Source organism: Muntiacus reevesi, chromosome 9 (assembly GCF_963930625.1).
Source record: "Muntiacus reevesi chromosome 9, mMunRee1.1, whole genome shotgun sequence".
NCBI classification, from domain to species: domain Eukaryota; kingdom Metazoa; phylum Chordata; class Mammalia; order Artiodactyla; family Cervidae; genus Muntiacus; species Muntiacus reevesi.
In genome coordinates this window covers 35,920,076-35,937,451 of record NC_089257.1, presented here as the reverse complement: position 1 = coordinate 35,937,451, position 17,376 = coordinate 35,920,076, and the positions used below count along the sequence as shown (strand labels likewise).

At 43.4% G+C, this 17,376-nt stretch overlaps 1 protein-coding gene and 1 non-coding gene across 4 annotated transcripts in view; one reads left to right on the top strand and one right to left on the bottom strand.

The window, feature by feature from the left end:
• Positions 1-10,394: 10,394 nt before the first annotated feature.
• Positions 10,395-10,608, bottom strand: LOC136176167 (small nucleolar RNA U3). Its single transcript, XR_010664536.1, has one exon. It is a non-coding gene; the product is annotated as a small nucleolar RNA U3 (small nucleolar RNA).
• A 4,548-nt stretch (positions 10,609-15,156) lies between these two features.
• UVRAG (UV radiation resistance associated) overlaps positions 15,157-17,376 on the top strand; it is a 309,203-nt gene continuing 306,983 nt past the window's right edge. For all 3 annotated transcript variants that reach the window (XM_065944543.1, XM_065944542.1, XM_065944544.1), the window contains exon 1: positions 15,157-15,452. In XM_065944543.1, coding sequence (XP_065800615.1) covers positions 15,430-15,452 — 23 coding nt within the window. In that variant the 5' untranslated portion in view covers positions 15,157-15,429. The remainder of the gene's footprint in view (positions 15,453-17,376) is intronic.

Genomic DNA, 17,376 nt, shown 5'->3' with positions numbered 1-17,376 from the left:
GAAATGCCTCCCAGCAGGAAATAAGCAGCTTCCACACTGAATGTCCCCTGTTCTTAGGTGCTTGTAATATAATAAGGGAGGCAGAGACATAGGTGAAGCACTTATCTTTTAATAAACCTTTGCCTCCTTTTATATTCCCTGTCTAGGTTCTACATGTCTGTACTGCCCACTGTCAGCAGAAACAGCCTTTGGACCTAGTGAGCTCTCCTCCCCCTTCCCTGCCCCATTCCAATACTGCCTGCTGATGCTGAAGGCCACATTTTTGTCTGTCAAACCATCCCCTCCTTTCTCCTCACTAATAACATACATGAGAGCAGGACCCACCCTGTGACACTGCCCTTACCAGCTGCGTTATCATGTCACTTAACCTTTCTGAACCTCAGCTTCCTCATCTGTAAATGGGAATAATCTATATTACTGAATAAGTGAGATAATATGTATCTAAATATATGATACATAAATAAAAAGTATTCATCCTTCTCCCTCAACAGGAAATATTAGCTGTGATTGTCTTCATCATCACACCCTTACTGGGTCTCCCAAACCTATTAAACTGAACTCTCTGTTTCCAGGCCTCTCTCCACTTCGCTGTTCCTGCAGCAAAGTGGCCAACCTTCCTTATTTTTTTTTTCAATAAAAGCTTTTTTGAGATATAATTCACATATCATAAAGCCCATTCTTTTCACAAAGTTATGCATCAAACACTCTAATTTCAGAACAATTTGATCACCACCAAAAGAAACCCCATATTAATTAGCAGTCACTTCCTTGCCACCCCTCCTGTCAGCCCCTGGCCAATGACTAGTCACTAACTTTCTGTCTATATGAATTTGCCTACTTGAAACATTTTATGTCAATGGAATTATTCAGTAGGTAGCCTTTCGTGTCTGACTTCCTTGATTTAGCATAATGTTTTCGAGGTACATCTGTGATGCAGCATGTTTCATGAATCAGATGTACCACTTGTCCTTTGGACAATGAAAGTTAATTTAATATATTTAGTGTTTTTTTTTTCTGTTTAATTTTGGTTTTGTTTTTTCTACTGTGTGCTTTTGTATCAAAGAAGCCACAGACTAATCTAAGATTACAAAGATTTACTCCTGTGTTTTCTTCTAAATATTTTAGAGTCCTTAGCTATTATATTTAGATCTCTGATCTATTTTGAGTTAATTTTTGTGTATGGTTGAGGTAGGGTCCCACTTCATTTTTTTGCATGTGGATATCCAGTTATCCTGGGACTGCTTGTTAGAAAGACCATTCTTTCCTCATAAAACTGTCTTGGCACTTTTGTCCAAAATCAATTGATCATAAATATAAGGGTTTATTTCTGGATTCTCAGCTCTATTCCACTGATCTATATTTGTTTATTTACTCTAGTAGCACACTGTCTTGATTAGCTTTGTAATAAATTTTGGAATCAGGTAATGTGAGTCCTACCTTTGATCTTTTTTAGATTGTCTTGATTATTCTTGCATTTCTATATGAATTTGGAAAGTGAAAGTGTTGGTTGCTCAGTCCTGTCTAACTCTTTGCAACCCAATGAACTGTATAGCCCACCAGGCTCCTCTGCCCATGGGATTTACCAGGCAAGAATACTGGAGTGGGTTGCCATGCCCTTCTTCAAGGGATCTTCCTGACTCGGGGACTGAACCTTCATCTCGTGCATTGCAGTCAGATTCTTTACCTTCTGAGCCACCTGGGAAGCCCACATGAATTTTTGGATCAACTTATTAATGTCTGCAGAAAATGCAGCCAGGATTTTGATAGCGATTGCCTTTGAAGGGACAGATCAAGTTGGTGAATGTTGCCATTTTAACAATATTAAATGTTCTGGATGTTTTCCCATTCAAGTTTTCTCTAGCTTCTTTTAATGGTGTTCAGAGTTTTCTTAAAATCTATTTTGTGTAGCTTGTATTAGTATAATATAGGCCTAGGTCTCTTTTGGTTATTATTTGCCTGGAATATCTTTTATCCTTTCCCTTTCAACCTGTCTGTGTCTTTAACTATGAATTGTGTTCTCGTAGACATAATAATGTTGGACTTTTTAAAATACACACTTCTACTTTTTGCCTTCTGGAATGTTAATTACATTTCATGTAATTACTAAGGTAGGATTTACATCTGTCATTTTGATATTTTCACTCTCCTTCCATTCCTGCCTTCGTTGGTATTAAACATGTATTTTCTAATACATTATTTTAATTCTCTTGTCTCTTTTACTGTATATTTTTGAGTTATTTTCTTAGTGGTTACTCTGGAGATTACAATTAACATCTTGATTTAAAACAATCTAGTTTAAATTAATACCAACTTAATTTCTCCATCTTTTGGGCAGGCTGGCCTGAGAGAAAATAGGGGCAGGCTTTACATAGGAATGGTGTTGTGGGTTAAATACTGGCCCACAAAAGAATATGGACATGCCCTATTCCCTGGAACTTGTGAATATGACTTTATTTGGAAAAAAAAAATCTTTGCAGATATAATTAAGTTAAAGATCTCAAGATAGAATCATCTTGGATTATCTAGAAGGGTTCTCAATCCTATGAGAATTAAAAGTATTTAAAAATTAAAAGTATTTAAAAGGAAATTAAAAGTCTTTAAAAGTAAAAGAAAGAGGAGACACAGGGAAAAGGAGAGAGGCCATGTGATGGAAGCAGAGACTGGAGTTAAGTAGCTACAAGCCAAGGAACACCCGGAGCTACCACAGGCTCGAGGAGGTGAGAGATTGTTGTCCTGAGGGAGTATAGCCCTTCCAACACCTCAGTTTTGAATTTCCAGGCTCCAGACCTGTGCGAGAATAAATTTCTGCTGTTTTAAGCCAGCCAGTTTATGGCTTAAACTAACACAGTGACCTTCAATGTATTAGAGGTCGCTCACCAGTGGATGGCAGAGTCTGGTCTTCTCATCAGTAAAATATTCCACTTTTCTTTACATGGAGTGGGCTGCAACTGACACTTTTTTCTAATACTTCTGAGAAGGTGGAAGAAATTCTCACTTAATAGATTATAATGGGGTTACTAAGAGGAGAAAAATATGATCTTCCTCTACCCCCTTATGGGCTTACCTGGTAGCTCGGCTGGTAAAGAGTCTGCCTGCAATACAGGAGACCCCAATTTGATTCCCGGGTCAGGAAGATCCCCTGGAGAAGGAATAGACTACCCACTCCAGTATTCTTGGGCTTCCCTTGTGGCTCAGCTAGTAAAGACCTGGGTTTGATCCCTGGGTTGGGACAATCCCCTGGAGAAGAGAATGGTTACCCACTCCAGTATTCTGGCCTGAGAATTCCATGGACTGTATAGTCCATGGGGTCGCAAAGGGTCGGACACGACTGAGTGACTTTCACTTTTCAGTTTTCTACACTCTTGTTTGGGCAGAGATATTCAAGTTGGTTTTAGAAAAGGCAGAGAAACCAGAGACCAAATTGCCAACATCTGCTGTATCATGGAAAAAGCAAGAGAGTTCCAGAAAAACACCTATTTCTGCTTTATTGACTATGCCAAAGCCTTTGACTGTGTGAATCACAGTAAACTGTGGAAAATTCTGAGAAAGATGGGAATACCAGACCACCTGACCTGCCTCTTGATAAACCTGTATGCAGGTGAGAAAGCGACAGTTAGAACTGGACATGGAACAGCAAACTGGGTCCAAATAGGAAAAGGAGTACATCAAGGCTGTATATTGTCACCCTGCTTATTTAACTTATATGCAGAGTACATCATGAGAAACGCTGGGCTGGAGGAAGCACAAGCTGGAATCAAGATTACCAGGAGAAATATCAATAGCCTCAGATATGTAGATGACACCACCCTTATGGCAGAAAGTGAAAAACTAAAAAGTCTCTTGATGAAAGTGAAAGAGGAGAGTGGAAAAGTTGGCTTAAAGCTCAACATTCAGAAAACTAAGATCATGGTATCCAGTCCCATCACTTCATGGCAAATAGATGGGGAAACAGTGAAAACAGTGGCTGACTTTATTTTTCTGGACTCCAAAATCACTGCAGATGGTGACTGCAGCCATCAAATTAAAAGACGCTTACTCCTTGGAAGGAAAGTTATGACCAACCTAGACAGTATATTAAAAAGCAGAGACATTACTTTGCCTACACAGGTCGGTCTACTCAAGGCTATGGTTTTTCCAGTGGTCATGTATGGATGTGAGAGTTGGACTGTGAAGAAAACTGAGCGCCGAAGAATTGATGCTTTTGAACTGTGGTGTTGGAGAAGACTCTTGAGAGTCCCTTGGACTGCAAGGAGATCCAACCAGTCCATCCTAAAGGAGCTCAATCCTGGGTGTTCATTGGAAGAACTGATGTTGAAGCTGAAACCCCAATACTTTGGCCACCTGATGCGAAGAGCTGACTCATTGGAAAAGACCCTGATGCTGGGAAAGATTGAGGACAGGAGGAGAAGGGGACTACAGAGGATGGATGGTTGTATGGCATCACTGACTCAGTGGGCACGGGTTTGGGTGGACTCTGGGAGTTGGCGATGGACAGGGAGGCCTGGCGTGCTGCAGTTCATGGGGTCACAAGGAGTTGGACACGACTGAGCGACTGAACTGAACTGACACTCTTGTTTCGATCAGTTTTCATAACAAACTTCTGCCCAGTACACATACCAAATTTCTTTTACATAATCCTGTTCTCTTCCTTGTAAACTCTTTCTCAAGCTATTTTTCACCACTTACTGCTTAAAGAGTTTTGGGTATCTTCATCACATATTTTTATCATGCACGCATACAATTGTATCTCCTACTTTTTAAACATAATATTACATTGGACGTAGGCACATTTAAAAAGCACCTTTTCACAGCTCTAAATGCGATATGATTTTTGAGATTTCAAATTACTTTTGATGAAAACCAATTCAGTTCAGTTCAGTCGCTCAGTCGTGTCCAACTCCTTGCGACCCCATGAACTGCAGCACGCCAGGCCTCCCTGTCCATCGCCAACTCCCAGAGTCCACCCAAACCCGTGCCCACTGAGTCAGTGATGCCATACAACCATCCATCCTCTGTAGTCCCCTTCTCCTCCTGTCCTCAATCTTTCCCAGCATCAGGGTCTTTTCCAATAAGTCAGCTCTTCACATCAGGTGGCCAAAGTATTGGGGTTTCAGCTTCAACATCAGTTCTTCCAATGAACACCCAGGATTGAGCTCCTTTAGGATGGACTGGTTGGATCTCCTTGCAGTCCAAGGGACTCTCAAGAGTCTTCTCCAACACCACAGTTCAAAAGCATCAATTCTTCAGTGCTCAGTTTTCTTCACAGTCCAACTCTCACATCCATACATGACCACTGGAAAAACCATAGCCTTAAGTAGACCGACCTGTGTTGGCAAAGTAATGTCTCTGCTTTTTAATATGCTGTCTAGGTTGGTCATAACTTTCCTTCCAAGGAGTAAGCGTCTTTTAATTTGATGGCTGCAGTCACCATCTGCAGTGATTTTGGAGTCCAGAAAAATAAAGTCAGCCACTGTTTTCACTGTTTCCCCATCTATTTGCCATGAAGTGATGGGACTGGATACCATGATCTTAGTTTTCTGAATGTTGAGCTTTAAGCCAACTTTTTCACTCTCCTCTTTCACTTTCATCAAAACCAATTCAAAGTATTTTTCCCTCTGATTTAGCACACACACACATATATACATATATCTATTTTTTAATATTTATTTATTTATTTGGTTGTTCTGAGTCTTGGGCTTCCCAGGTGACAGTAGTGGTAAAGAACCTGCCAATGCAGGAGACGTAAGAGATGCCCATTCCATCCCTGGGTCGGGAAGATCCCCTACAAGAGGGCATAGCAACCTACTCCAGTATTTTTCCCTGGAGAATCCCATGGGCAGAGGAGCAGGCAGAGTTGGACACCACTGAAGTGACTTAGCACGCATGCTGGGTCTAAGTTGCACCATTCGGCATCTTTAGTTGCTACATGAGAACTCTTACTTGGCAGCATGAGGGAGATATTGTAATACTCTTTTATTGAGGTAGAAAAATGTAAGATTAGTTACACTGGAGTTAGACTGCTTTCAAATCCCAGTTCAAAACTCAAAACATGTGACCTTAGGCAGGTGACAGAACTCTTGCCTTACCACACACATACTGCTTACAGCAATGCCTGGCATATATCAAACTCTCAATAAGTTATTAAATTTTTTAAAATATAAACTTTAATGAACAAAATATTGTGAAAAATCATTTTCCCTTTCATTTTGTTTATGGAAAGTAGTTACTATGCAAGGAACATCACAAAATTTTCTTTATCACTTTATGGAAAACAATCTCACAAAAAAGTCGCAAGTACAATTCAAAAAAAATTTTCAAAAACATTCAAAAAAAATGTTCTCCCCAAACCACTTGAGAGTAAATTGCAGACATGATGCCACATCATACCAAACAAGAACATTATCCTACAGACAAATACCACAGTAAAATCATGAAGGCCGTTAAATTAATCCAGAAACACAGTCCTCATACATTAGTCAAGGACATCACCATTTGTCTTAATATGCCCATTTTAGCAAAAGAATCAAGTTCAGACTTGCATGTTATTTAAATTTCATTCTACAGGAAAAATGCAATCCTGTGTTTCTCCTCTACTCTCAGCACTGCGTCACTACTTCACTTCTGACACCATAGTGTATGAGGGTTTTCCCCACAATTATCTGATAACAGCTGGTTGTCCTACAATTTAACTTAATTCTGACCTTATCTACCTGGAGATAGCATCGGCTCCCACAGGTTAAGGGCTCAGTCCCATAGGACTGCACCCTTCTCAACCCTCCACCTCTCCACACACACACACACACACACACACACACACACACACACACACACATACACACACACTCCCACTGCCACCTCCCCACCCCACCTCCACATACTTCAGATGCCAATAGCAAGCATAGGTTGTTCCTATGTTTCTGACCAACTGGCTGTAAATTGAAGGTTCCCACAAATGCTTCCTTGAGGTCCATTAGTTTGCTGGAGCAGCTCACAGAACTCAACAAAACATTTGCTCACTAGATTAGCAGTTTATTGTAAAAGGATATCACTCAGGAATAGCAGATGTAAGAGCTGCATAGAGCAAGGTATGTGGGAAGGAATGCAGAACTTCCGACCTCTGTGTGTCTCTGTCCCAGCACTTCTTTGTGTTCCCTCTACACCCCATTCTTTCAGGTTTTTATGGAGGCTTCATTACACAGGCAGGATTGATTAAATCGTTGGCCATTGTTGATTGAAGTCACTGTTCAGTGCCTTTCCCCTCCCGAGATGTCTGGAGTGGGAGGGGTCTAAAAGTCCCCTCCCTCTAACCAGGTTTGGTTCCCCTGGCAACTGACAACCTTAGGTTATCTAAGGGCTTTCCAAAAGCCATTTTATTAACATAAACTCCATGTGGTGAATGGGGTTTGTTATGGAAACAAAATATCTCCATTTCACTTGTATATATTCTGAGGCTATTTCAGGAACTGAGGACAAAACTAAATATTATAACCAAAGATGCCCCTGTGGCTCTTATATAAGAAATTAAAAGATCCCCTGGAGAAGGGAGTGGCTACTCACTCCAGTATTCTTGCCTGGAGAATTCCATGGAGAGAGGAGCCTAGTGGGCTATCATCCAAGGGGTCACAAACGTCAGACACAACTGAGCGGCTAACAGTTTCACTTTCATAAGAGTTTTAGGAGGTATATGCCAGGAATAGTGAACAAAGATCAAATATATATTTCTTCTTGTAAGTCACAGTGAAAGTGAAAGTCGCTCAGTTGTGTCCAACTCTTTGCAACCCTATATAGTCCGTGGAATTCTCTAGGCCAGAATACTGGAGTGGATAGCCTTTCCCTTCTCAAGGAGATCTTCCTAACCCAGGGATCAAACCCTGATCTCCTGCATTGCAGGCGGATTCTTTACCAGCTGAGCCGCAAGGAAAGCCCATAAATCACAGTATCACACTCCTTTTATGTGAAACAGTTCCCCAGTCTTTCCTTGACTCTCATGACCTTGACAATCTTAAAGATTACAGGCCAGATATTCTATAAAACATCATTTAGTTTTGTTATGTCTCAAGTTTCTTTATGACTAATTCAGATTATCCATTTTTAGCAGAAATATCACATAAGTGATGATGAATTTTTCTCACTACATCCCATCTGGTGGTACATGATTTCAATTTCATGATACTCACTTTGATCATTTGATTAAGGTGGACTGTTGGGCTTTTACACTGTAAAGTTATTCTTTTTCCATACTTTGAGACTATCATTAATGAAAAAATTGAACAATCTAAGAAGTAAATGGAAAATTTAATTTGAGACAGTTAAAAGGATTGGCTTTATCCAATTATAAATTGGATTATAGCATTATAATCTGGGAACTGAAGTGAAGTGAAGTTGCTCAGTCATGTCCGAGTCTTTGCAGCCCTATGGAATGTAGCCCACCAGGCTCCTCAGTCCATGGAATTCTCCAGGCAAGAATACTGGAGTGGGTTGCCATTCCTTCTCCAGAGGATCTTCCTGACCCAGGGATCGAACCCGGGCCTCTGCATTGTAGACAGACACTTTACCATCTGAGCTACCCTGTCTCCTAAAAACCTTTGAGAACTGTTCCATCTATTAGAGGTCAAATTTAGAGGGCTATACATTAAATAATGTGTTATGACAGCTTATACAATTCAGATCTAAGCAAGTTCACAGGCCATCATGGCCCCTTGCAAGATTAAGAAGAAAGGTTATCTTCTAAGGAGTTGTGACCCTTGATTAAGTCAAGAGGAATTGTTATCTCCTAAAGAGATATAAGTGCAAAATACACTTTAAAAGGGAGAGGGAGGAGGCCTACATATACAGAGAACATTTTGTTTAAATTTTTCTTGTCTTGCTATTAAAAAAAAAAAAAAAGAAAAAAAAAAAGGCTTCCCTGGTTGCTCAGACGATAAAGAATCTGCCTGCAATTTGGGAGCCTGGGTTGGGAAGATTCCCCCAGAGAAAGGAATGGTTACCCACTCCAGTATCCTTGCCGTGGACAGAGGAACCTGGTGGGCTCAACTAGTGCCTAACACTTTCACTTTGTCATAAAATAGACATTTTATTTCATCACCATGTAAATATCTTTTTCCTAATGAGACATTTATTATACCAGTAAAAACTCATGAATCCCTATGTTTTATTTAGTGGGCTATTGGCCATTCTATCATTCATTTTGATGTTCAAGTTTCCCCAGATTGAGCCAGCCAGAGTCCTTTCAAATTGACTTCTGTATCCCTTTGACATCTCTCTTCCATTTTTCTTTTCTTTCTTTTTTTTTTTTTTTTGAGTACTTCTTTACTTTCTGGCACAGCTAAAGGTCCTAGGATCATCCTGTACTTTTTCCAACCCAATCCTGATCAGTCACTTAGCCAAAGAATGCTGGTGAAACCATGCATCTCAGGTTGGGACTTGAACCCATGGTTTTTCCATTGAGATCACACACCTGGTCTCAGGGTTTAATGAAGTTCAGGTTCTTGATGTCTTATTGTAGAAAATTCAGAGAGAGACAAAGTGATAGGTAGGAAATGGATTTATTTAGAGAGAAACACACTACACAGACAAGAGTGTGGGCCATCTCAGAAGGTGAGAGAGGCCCTAAGGTATGGGACTGTCAGTTTTAGGCATGCATGCTCAGTTGTGTCCAACTCTTGCAATCCCATGGTCTGTAGCCCACCAGGTTCCTCTGTCCATGGGATTTTTCAGGCAAGAATACTGGAGTGGGTTGCCATTTCTTGTTCCAGGGGATCTTCCTGACCCAGGGATCAAACCTGGGTTTCCTGCATTGCAGACAGATTCTTTACCACTGAGTCACCTGGAAAGTCCCTGTCAGCTTTTATAGGAGTGGGTGATTTCATAAGCTAATGAGTGGGAGGAGTATTCCAGCTGTTTTGGGAGACAAGATGCGAATTTCCAGGAATTGGGCCACTGTCCACTTTTTGACCCTTGTGGTTGGTCTTGGAACCCTCATGGCCCTTGTGGGTGTGTCATTTAGTTTGCTGATGTTTTATGATGAGTGTATACTGAGGCTCAAGGTCTATCGAAAGTTGGACGTTCTACCATCTTGGACCTAGTTAGTCCTAACCAGTTTATGTCGTATCCTCAAGGGTTATGTCATTCTTTTAAAGGTTGTGCCCTGCCCCTTTCCCTCCTGTTTCATAATCACCTCACATTTCCAGGCTTCTCGACCTGTGAGATGACCTACACATTGTCTCTTGCCTTTTGAGTCAAACTGCATTCTGTCTATGGCATGTTTATCTCTAAATAAATCCACTTCTTACCTATCACTTTGTCTCTCCTTGAATTCCTTCTGCACAGAGATGCAAAGAACCTGAGCTTCATTAAGTCTTGAGATCAGGTGTTTTCTTTTTTTTTTTTCCAAGACCACTCAGATGGTGTTGCCTCCCTCTTACTCTTCCAAAGGAAGAGAAGAACGATCATCAATAGCCAATAGCAGCTGCAAAAGCAACACCAAAGACCGGCTTCACGCTCAGGAGAGAACACTGCATCTCCTCCTCATGGTTTCGGTTGCTCTACACGATCAGAGAAACTTCTCTAGTAACAAACTATAGAAATGATCCCTGAAAGTAGAGTCTTGATCAGGTGTTTTCAAGTCCCAATCTGGGTTTCAGTTGGGTTACAGTCCTATCTAAGTTGTGCAGTTTTCAAATTTGCTCTTGAGCTGGCAGCAAGAGCAGCATTTCTAAAACATAAATCAGATTATGTCACTCCCCTTGCTTAGATCCTTCAGTCTATGTGCCTCAAGCAAAGTCAGACTCTGCTGGGGCTACAACACCTGGCATGTCTGGCCCCTTCCAGAATCTCCAGCTTCATTCTGTGCCATTAAGGCTGGATTAAAACTCCAGAAACTCTGAGCACCTAAAAAATAATGCCACTTCTGCCATATGAAATTACACATAAAAGCAACATGAAATTATAAAAGAAATTAAAGGACGTCTTTGATTTTCTTTTATTTTTGAAATAACAATTTCTTTCCAAAAGTGTTCTCCTTCTCCTCCACACTGGCTGCCTCTCTCTGCCTACTCCCACCTGGCCTTCCTTATAGCTCCTTCAGGCTGTTCCTTCTGTCCAAATTGCTTCTCTTACTCTCACTAGCCTCTTTTGCCCAGTTAACTCCTACTCATCCTTCAGACCTCACTGTAAAAGTCATTTCCCAAAGAAAGCTTTCTCTGGGGACTTTGGCTAAATCAGCCCCCTGGGTTAGATTCACTTGGATCCAGTTTGTGTCACCCCGGGCTGGCCTATAAATTCAGTTGGTACAAATATAGTCTGTGACACTGTGAAAACCACTGGAACCTAGGAAGAAGCGCTAGTCTCAGGGGCAAGAGGTTTGAGTCTTTGTCTCAGCTTTGCTGCAAATTTCAAGTGACCTTGGACAAGCTCATTTCCTCTCTCTGGGGTTGTGTCCAGTGGTGGGCAGTGTGGGGGGTGGGGGGGCGGGGGCGGATGAGGTCCCATGTCATCCAAACATTCACTTCCTCAAGCATTCAGGCATTCAATGATTTTATTCAGGCAGTCATTTGCTCACTGAAGCTGATGGAGCCTCTGTGTCAGGATGCTGGGGTTGTAGATGAAATCAAGAAAAGTCCAGAGTGGAATGGGCTAGACAAATATAAACCTCTCAGTATATGACAAGGCACACGAACACTTGCCCTAAGAGAGATCAGGCAGCTGCTGTGGGAACCTAGAGGAGGTAGCCACTATTAGCTTACATCTAGGAAGCCTCTTTGGAGAAAATGACCTTGAAGGGCAGAGAAAGGAGGAGAAATGCTGCCTGGGGACTTGCCTTTCAGGTTTGTCGGTTGTGTACAGGCTCTTTGGGGAACGGCCTCTTTGTTCTACAATTCTCCCCTGAGTTTCTGCAAGAGTCTTGCTCTTCTAGTCCTGCCCCTTCAAAGCTGCATCTCCAAGGCTGCCTGAGGATCTTTCTAAACAATTTCCTGTTGCCTAAGGTTAAACTCAAGGTCTTTAGCCTGGCGGTCAGGTTCTTTTCATCTGCCCCACCTTCCTTTTCTAGCCTGTCGCTCCTCCAGGCAGTTTTGACTTCAGCCCTGTTTGACTATGCAAATGCTGTGTCTTCTGCCTCCATGCCTTTGCTCATGCTGTTCCTTCTGCCTAGAATTCTCTTCCTCCTCTAGAAAGCCTTCCTGCACAACACACTGCAGTTAGCAATGTCCTCTTCCGTGCTTCCATTATGCTTTATCATCTCAATGACGACGCTTGCCATGCTGTGCTGAAGCTATAACTCCTGCAGTCAGGGATTCTATTTGCATGGTTTCTGTCAATGTAGTAACAAGGCTGGCCACCTGGAAGAGGTTTGGTCCTTGACTAAATAAGTAAGTGAATGGAAGAGAGAGGACTCTCTCTTGTTGAAAGGAGGGGGGTAGATTTAATTTAATTAGATTCAAGACATAGAAATACCAATCTGCTCTGCCTTGCACTTATTTACCTAATACATCACACCCAGGAGATCTGGAGAATGAAGAGGGTGGAGGAAGAGGATGCGAAGTGTATTGGGACAAGTTTGGCTTTTTGGTTCTACAAACTGACATTTTGATTTTAGAACCCAATATGGTACCAATTAGTTGTTAAAACAGGAGCCATCCCTGAACCAAATGGCTCTAACCGTCTGTTGTTTACCTATCAAGCTTCTAATCAACTTTTAAGATCTTTGTGAAGCCTGCTCTGACCTTGCCCACCAGTCCCTGTAGAGCCTGTTAGTCCATTACTACTTGACCTTGATGTTTCTTCTACCATAGCATGTATACTGTATTTGGCTACCTTTTAAATTCATGCTCCTTATACTTGAATACTTGTTTTTCTAGTATATAACACTATAAATAACACTCTATAAAATATTATAATAACTTGATTCTAAGTGAGTAAAAATATTTTAATGTTGAAACAAGTACAGCCATATGATGGAGTAAGACCCAAAATAATACAAAGAGTCTTTAGAATGAAATAGTCCACATAAAAGTAATGATAGGCAGCATTTATTGAACACATACTCAGCAGGCTATTTCAGTTTTCTGCCATGTCCCTAGGGGTGAGTGCCAGCTCTCCTAGGGTTTGTGGCATGTAGGTGGGAAAGTCTGTGAAGGGTTATTTACTTCAGTTCTGTATTTCCGATATCCAGTAATTTGCCTCATGCAGGGTAAAGGCTTGTGGAAAATCACTCCTGCTCTCTCTGCTGAAACATCCTTTCATCCCTCCCTGCTTGTGAACTCTTATTGGTCCTCCAATACCCAGGTTAAATGTCATCTCACCTGTGAAATCTGAGTGTCTTCTCTGGCTCCCACATTCCCTGTTCAGACCCAGGACTAAGCCCCTTGATTTGGGGCTTCTGGCTTCTAGAACTGTGAAAGAATAACTTACTGTCGCTTTCAGTTACCCAGTTTGTAGTAATTTGATACATCAGCTTCAGGAAACTAATATAGCTTAGAAACAGACAAATGTCTTCTATGAAATTCCAGCAGATGGTGGAACCTGATGAGATTTGGGATTTCTCCATTACTACCTTCTCAACAAACACCTGACTGCATACCCTAGGCTCTAGCCATGAACAGGAGACAGTGTGACATATATTAGCCATCTCTGGGGTCAGATCCAAAGTGTCTTCAGGCAACATTACCATACATTCTACCTTGAAGGATAGCATGCTTATCTTATTAAATGTTTTTAGTGCAATTATTATATGCCAGGTCCCGCACTGGGCACTATGTCTACAATGGCTTATTTACTCCTCAAAGCAACCTTGTTACTATTTTACAAATGGGAAAACTAAAGTTGAGAAGGGGAACTGGCTTACCTAGGAACATACAGCTGGGAGAGCCAGGATTCTAAGTTTCTGATTCCTGTTGTGTCTGAGCCTAAAATACTCTGTTCAGAACTGATCAGTCAGGGTGTTGGAGAAATTAGCAAAGGAGGTAAAAGATCATTATTCTGAAGAATGACTCAATATTTATTATAGAAGCAATTCTATAGATGCTATCATTATAATCCAAGGAGGTCTTCACAGAAGAGGTGTCATTTAAATTGTGCCTTCGCTTCAAAAACACGTCCTGATTCTCTGCGAGGTACTGGGAATCCAGAAAAGAATCAGATAGAGTTCTTTTGCTTGAGAAATTAACAGTGTGTGTTTGCGGGAAGGGTATGTGTGACTGTCCAAGTGTGTTACACACTTATTAAAATACAATTGAATGCAATAGAATAATCAGGAATGTGGTAGAGGCAAGTTTTCTAACGCAGGGTCCCACAGTGAGTCTGAGAAGCCTTTTGGGATCGCAACACAACATGAAATTTGATGGCTAAGTAAGCATTAGTCAGGAGTAGCAAAGTACCTAGTACCTAGCAAAGGCTTTCCAGGGAAAGCATAAACAACCCACTCAAATAAATGAAACAGCATCCCGAGTGCCTGGCTCATCCTACCAATTGGAGTATGCGGAGGGGCGGGGACTTATGGGTTGGAATTGGTCGTGGGTGGAGCTGGCGACATTGCCCGACAAGTTTCTGGTCTCAGGGCATCCTGCATGGTGGCTTTCTGCCGAACCATAAAGTATTCCTTTTCAATCCTCACACGTTGGCGGAAGCCCCTAGGAAAAGATTGTTCAGGGAATCAGCAACTACAGACAGACACACCATCGCGCCCCAGCTGGCGCCAAATCGGTCCCCACCCTCCAAGGGAGGCCGGTTACCATGGCAACTAGGTTAGGGCGGAAGTGGCTCCCAAAACTGACTCTCACTAATCAGGTGACTCTCCTGCCTCCGGCACGTGACACTGGAACCCAGGCGCAGGTCTACCTAGTCGGACTCCGCCCCTCTTTTCCTTTACTGACAACTGACGGCGACCTCGAGCAATGGTCCTTGCGGCTCTTCCAGGAGACCCCGCCCTGTGGTAGTGAAAGAGCCAATTAGACTGGGGGAAAAAGAAGCAACGCCCCAGGTTTCACCCCGGTTTGACAGACGCAATTTAGGCCATCCTTGGGTCCCTCCGCCCCTGCCTATTTCTGCTGGCGACGGACAAATCTTCTGCCCAATAGCGCGTCCTCTTTTTGTCGTTTGGTCCCGCCCCCATGGAAGCTGAACCAATGGGCAAGCCAGGTCTCAGCGGGTGGTGGGGGTTGCACTGCGGTAATATGGCTCTTCCTTAGCCAGCGGCGGCGGCCGGAGGTGGGGTAGAACGGTCCTGCCTCTAGGTTGGTTGGTTTCTGGGCTGCAGGGTCTCGGCGGGTCGTGACTCGGCGGTTGTGGCGGATGCCGGAGGAGCGTCGGTCCCGCCGCTTGGCGGCCCCTGGGTCAAGATGAACGCTTCAGCGTCAGTCGGGGGCCCACTCCCCCCGCCGTCCACGGCCCCGGCCGCCGCGCTGCCTCCAGGTTCTGCCGCGCGGGCCCTGCATGTGGAGCTGCCGTCTCAGCAGGTAACCCCGCGGGCTCGCGGCGCTCTGGAGGGACCGGGAGGAGGCCCGTGAGGGATCTCCGTGGGCTGACCCAGTGCCAGCCGGGAGACCGGGAGAATTGGCCGGGGAGAACTCCGAGGACTGAGGAGGGCTGTCTGGAGGTCTTGGGAGGGGAGGGATCCAGGGATGGCCGAATCTCTGGGGGATATTCGAGTCCCAGGAGACATCCCGTTACAGGAGATGGGTTGGGAAGAGATGGGAAGGGACCCACTGAAACTCCCCGGGCCCCGCCTCTCCCCCGGTAGGGAGCTGGGGATTCCCTGGCGCAGACCCTCCGCTTTATCCCTCTTGGGAAGGGACCCGGGGAAGCCCTGATGTCCCAGGAGAGATGGGGAAAGCGCTTTTTCATTTTTAACTGGTTCGCTTGCTCACAAACTGATTGGTGCTCCCTGCTGCCGGAGAAATGAGGTTTCCCGCATTTGCTTTTAATCTCTCCTTGTTATGAAGTACTCCTATAAACTTTTCAAGAAAAATCCTTTGGGATTTCGGATTTCCTTCCTATTCTCCGACCCCCCAGAGAAGGCACTTTAGCAATTTGAGGGGTGCTTCTACATTCCTTCAAAAGAGTAACTGTGGAAGAAAGAACATTTAATGTACAGTACATGTTCACGTTTCCCCCATCCTTTAGCAAGGTGTGCAGAGCTTCTTGGATCCAACTTGGATGCACACTGTAAGCAGATAATAAAGAGAGAACACCGAGTTTTGGGACCTGACAAAACTCTTTGTATCACAGACTTAATTGTAGAGTACTTCTTTCCTTCTTTCCCCTGCCTTCTTGCTATTCCCCCAGGAAGAGACTTTGCAGGAAGTTTGGCATTTAAGAGACTGAACGAAAGTACCTTTCATCTTCCCCCATCCACAAAGAGGACCTAAGAAAAATGGCCAGTTGTTGAGAGTCTACCATGTTGGGTTTGTGCCAAGTGCTCAGCTGGTTGGGAGTTGATTCAATCTCCCAACTCTGGGAGGTGGCTATTTTTTATTAGCTCCATTTTGTAATTCTGGAGACAGAGGCTTAAATATGTAAAAGCGCCTGGCCAAAGCCTTGCAGTTAGTAATTGGTGAGGCTGGGTTTCAGAATCCGGCCTCTGATTGTAGCCCGTGCACGTGGTGGTTGTGCTGCAGACTTGAGCAATCTTTTCTCCACTGTCTTCACGTGGGACAGAGTACTTTCCTCCACACCCTTCCTCCAGCGTCCCATCCCTGTCTTAGGAAAGAGTCAGACAGAAGAGAACAGAGGTTGGGGGCAGAGGGTGGATGGGAGATGGACTGGATTTGAATACAGGAAAGTGGGGGACTGTGGGGGCTGCTAAAGGGCTAGAAAGGTGGAGATCCGAGCTACTGCGGTGACCATGGAGCTGAGTTGTTTGCAGAAGCAAGGGCTTTTAGTGCGGCGGGAGAGAGGATTTAAGATACTGGGAGAGCATGGGCCCTGGTTTTGTGTGCTGTTGGGAAGGGAGTTTGGAGAATATGAATTTGAGGGTAGTGAAGTTTGGGATTGTATTTACAAGGTTTCTAGGGGAGAGTGAAAGTCTGGGGGAGAGGGAGACTAGCCTCTGAAATGAGCATTAATGTGAATTTTCGTGTGTGTGTGTGTGTGTGTGTTAGTGGATTGTGAGAGTGGATACTGGGAGAGGCAGTGATGGGCACAGAAATCCTGGAGGAGCCAAGAGGGGTTTAGTTTGGGAGAGCTTTGGGAAACTGTGGGATTAGGAAAGTGAAAGCATCATTTGTTTCATAGAGCCTGTTCTCTGATAACAGTTCACAGTTTAACGTTGGGGGAAATAATCCAAACAAACTGTCCATGGAATAAATGCAACTGCATTTGTAAGCATTTGTCCAGTTTTGGGGTTTGTGCCAAGGGATATATAGTGGCTTAAGTGTACGG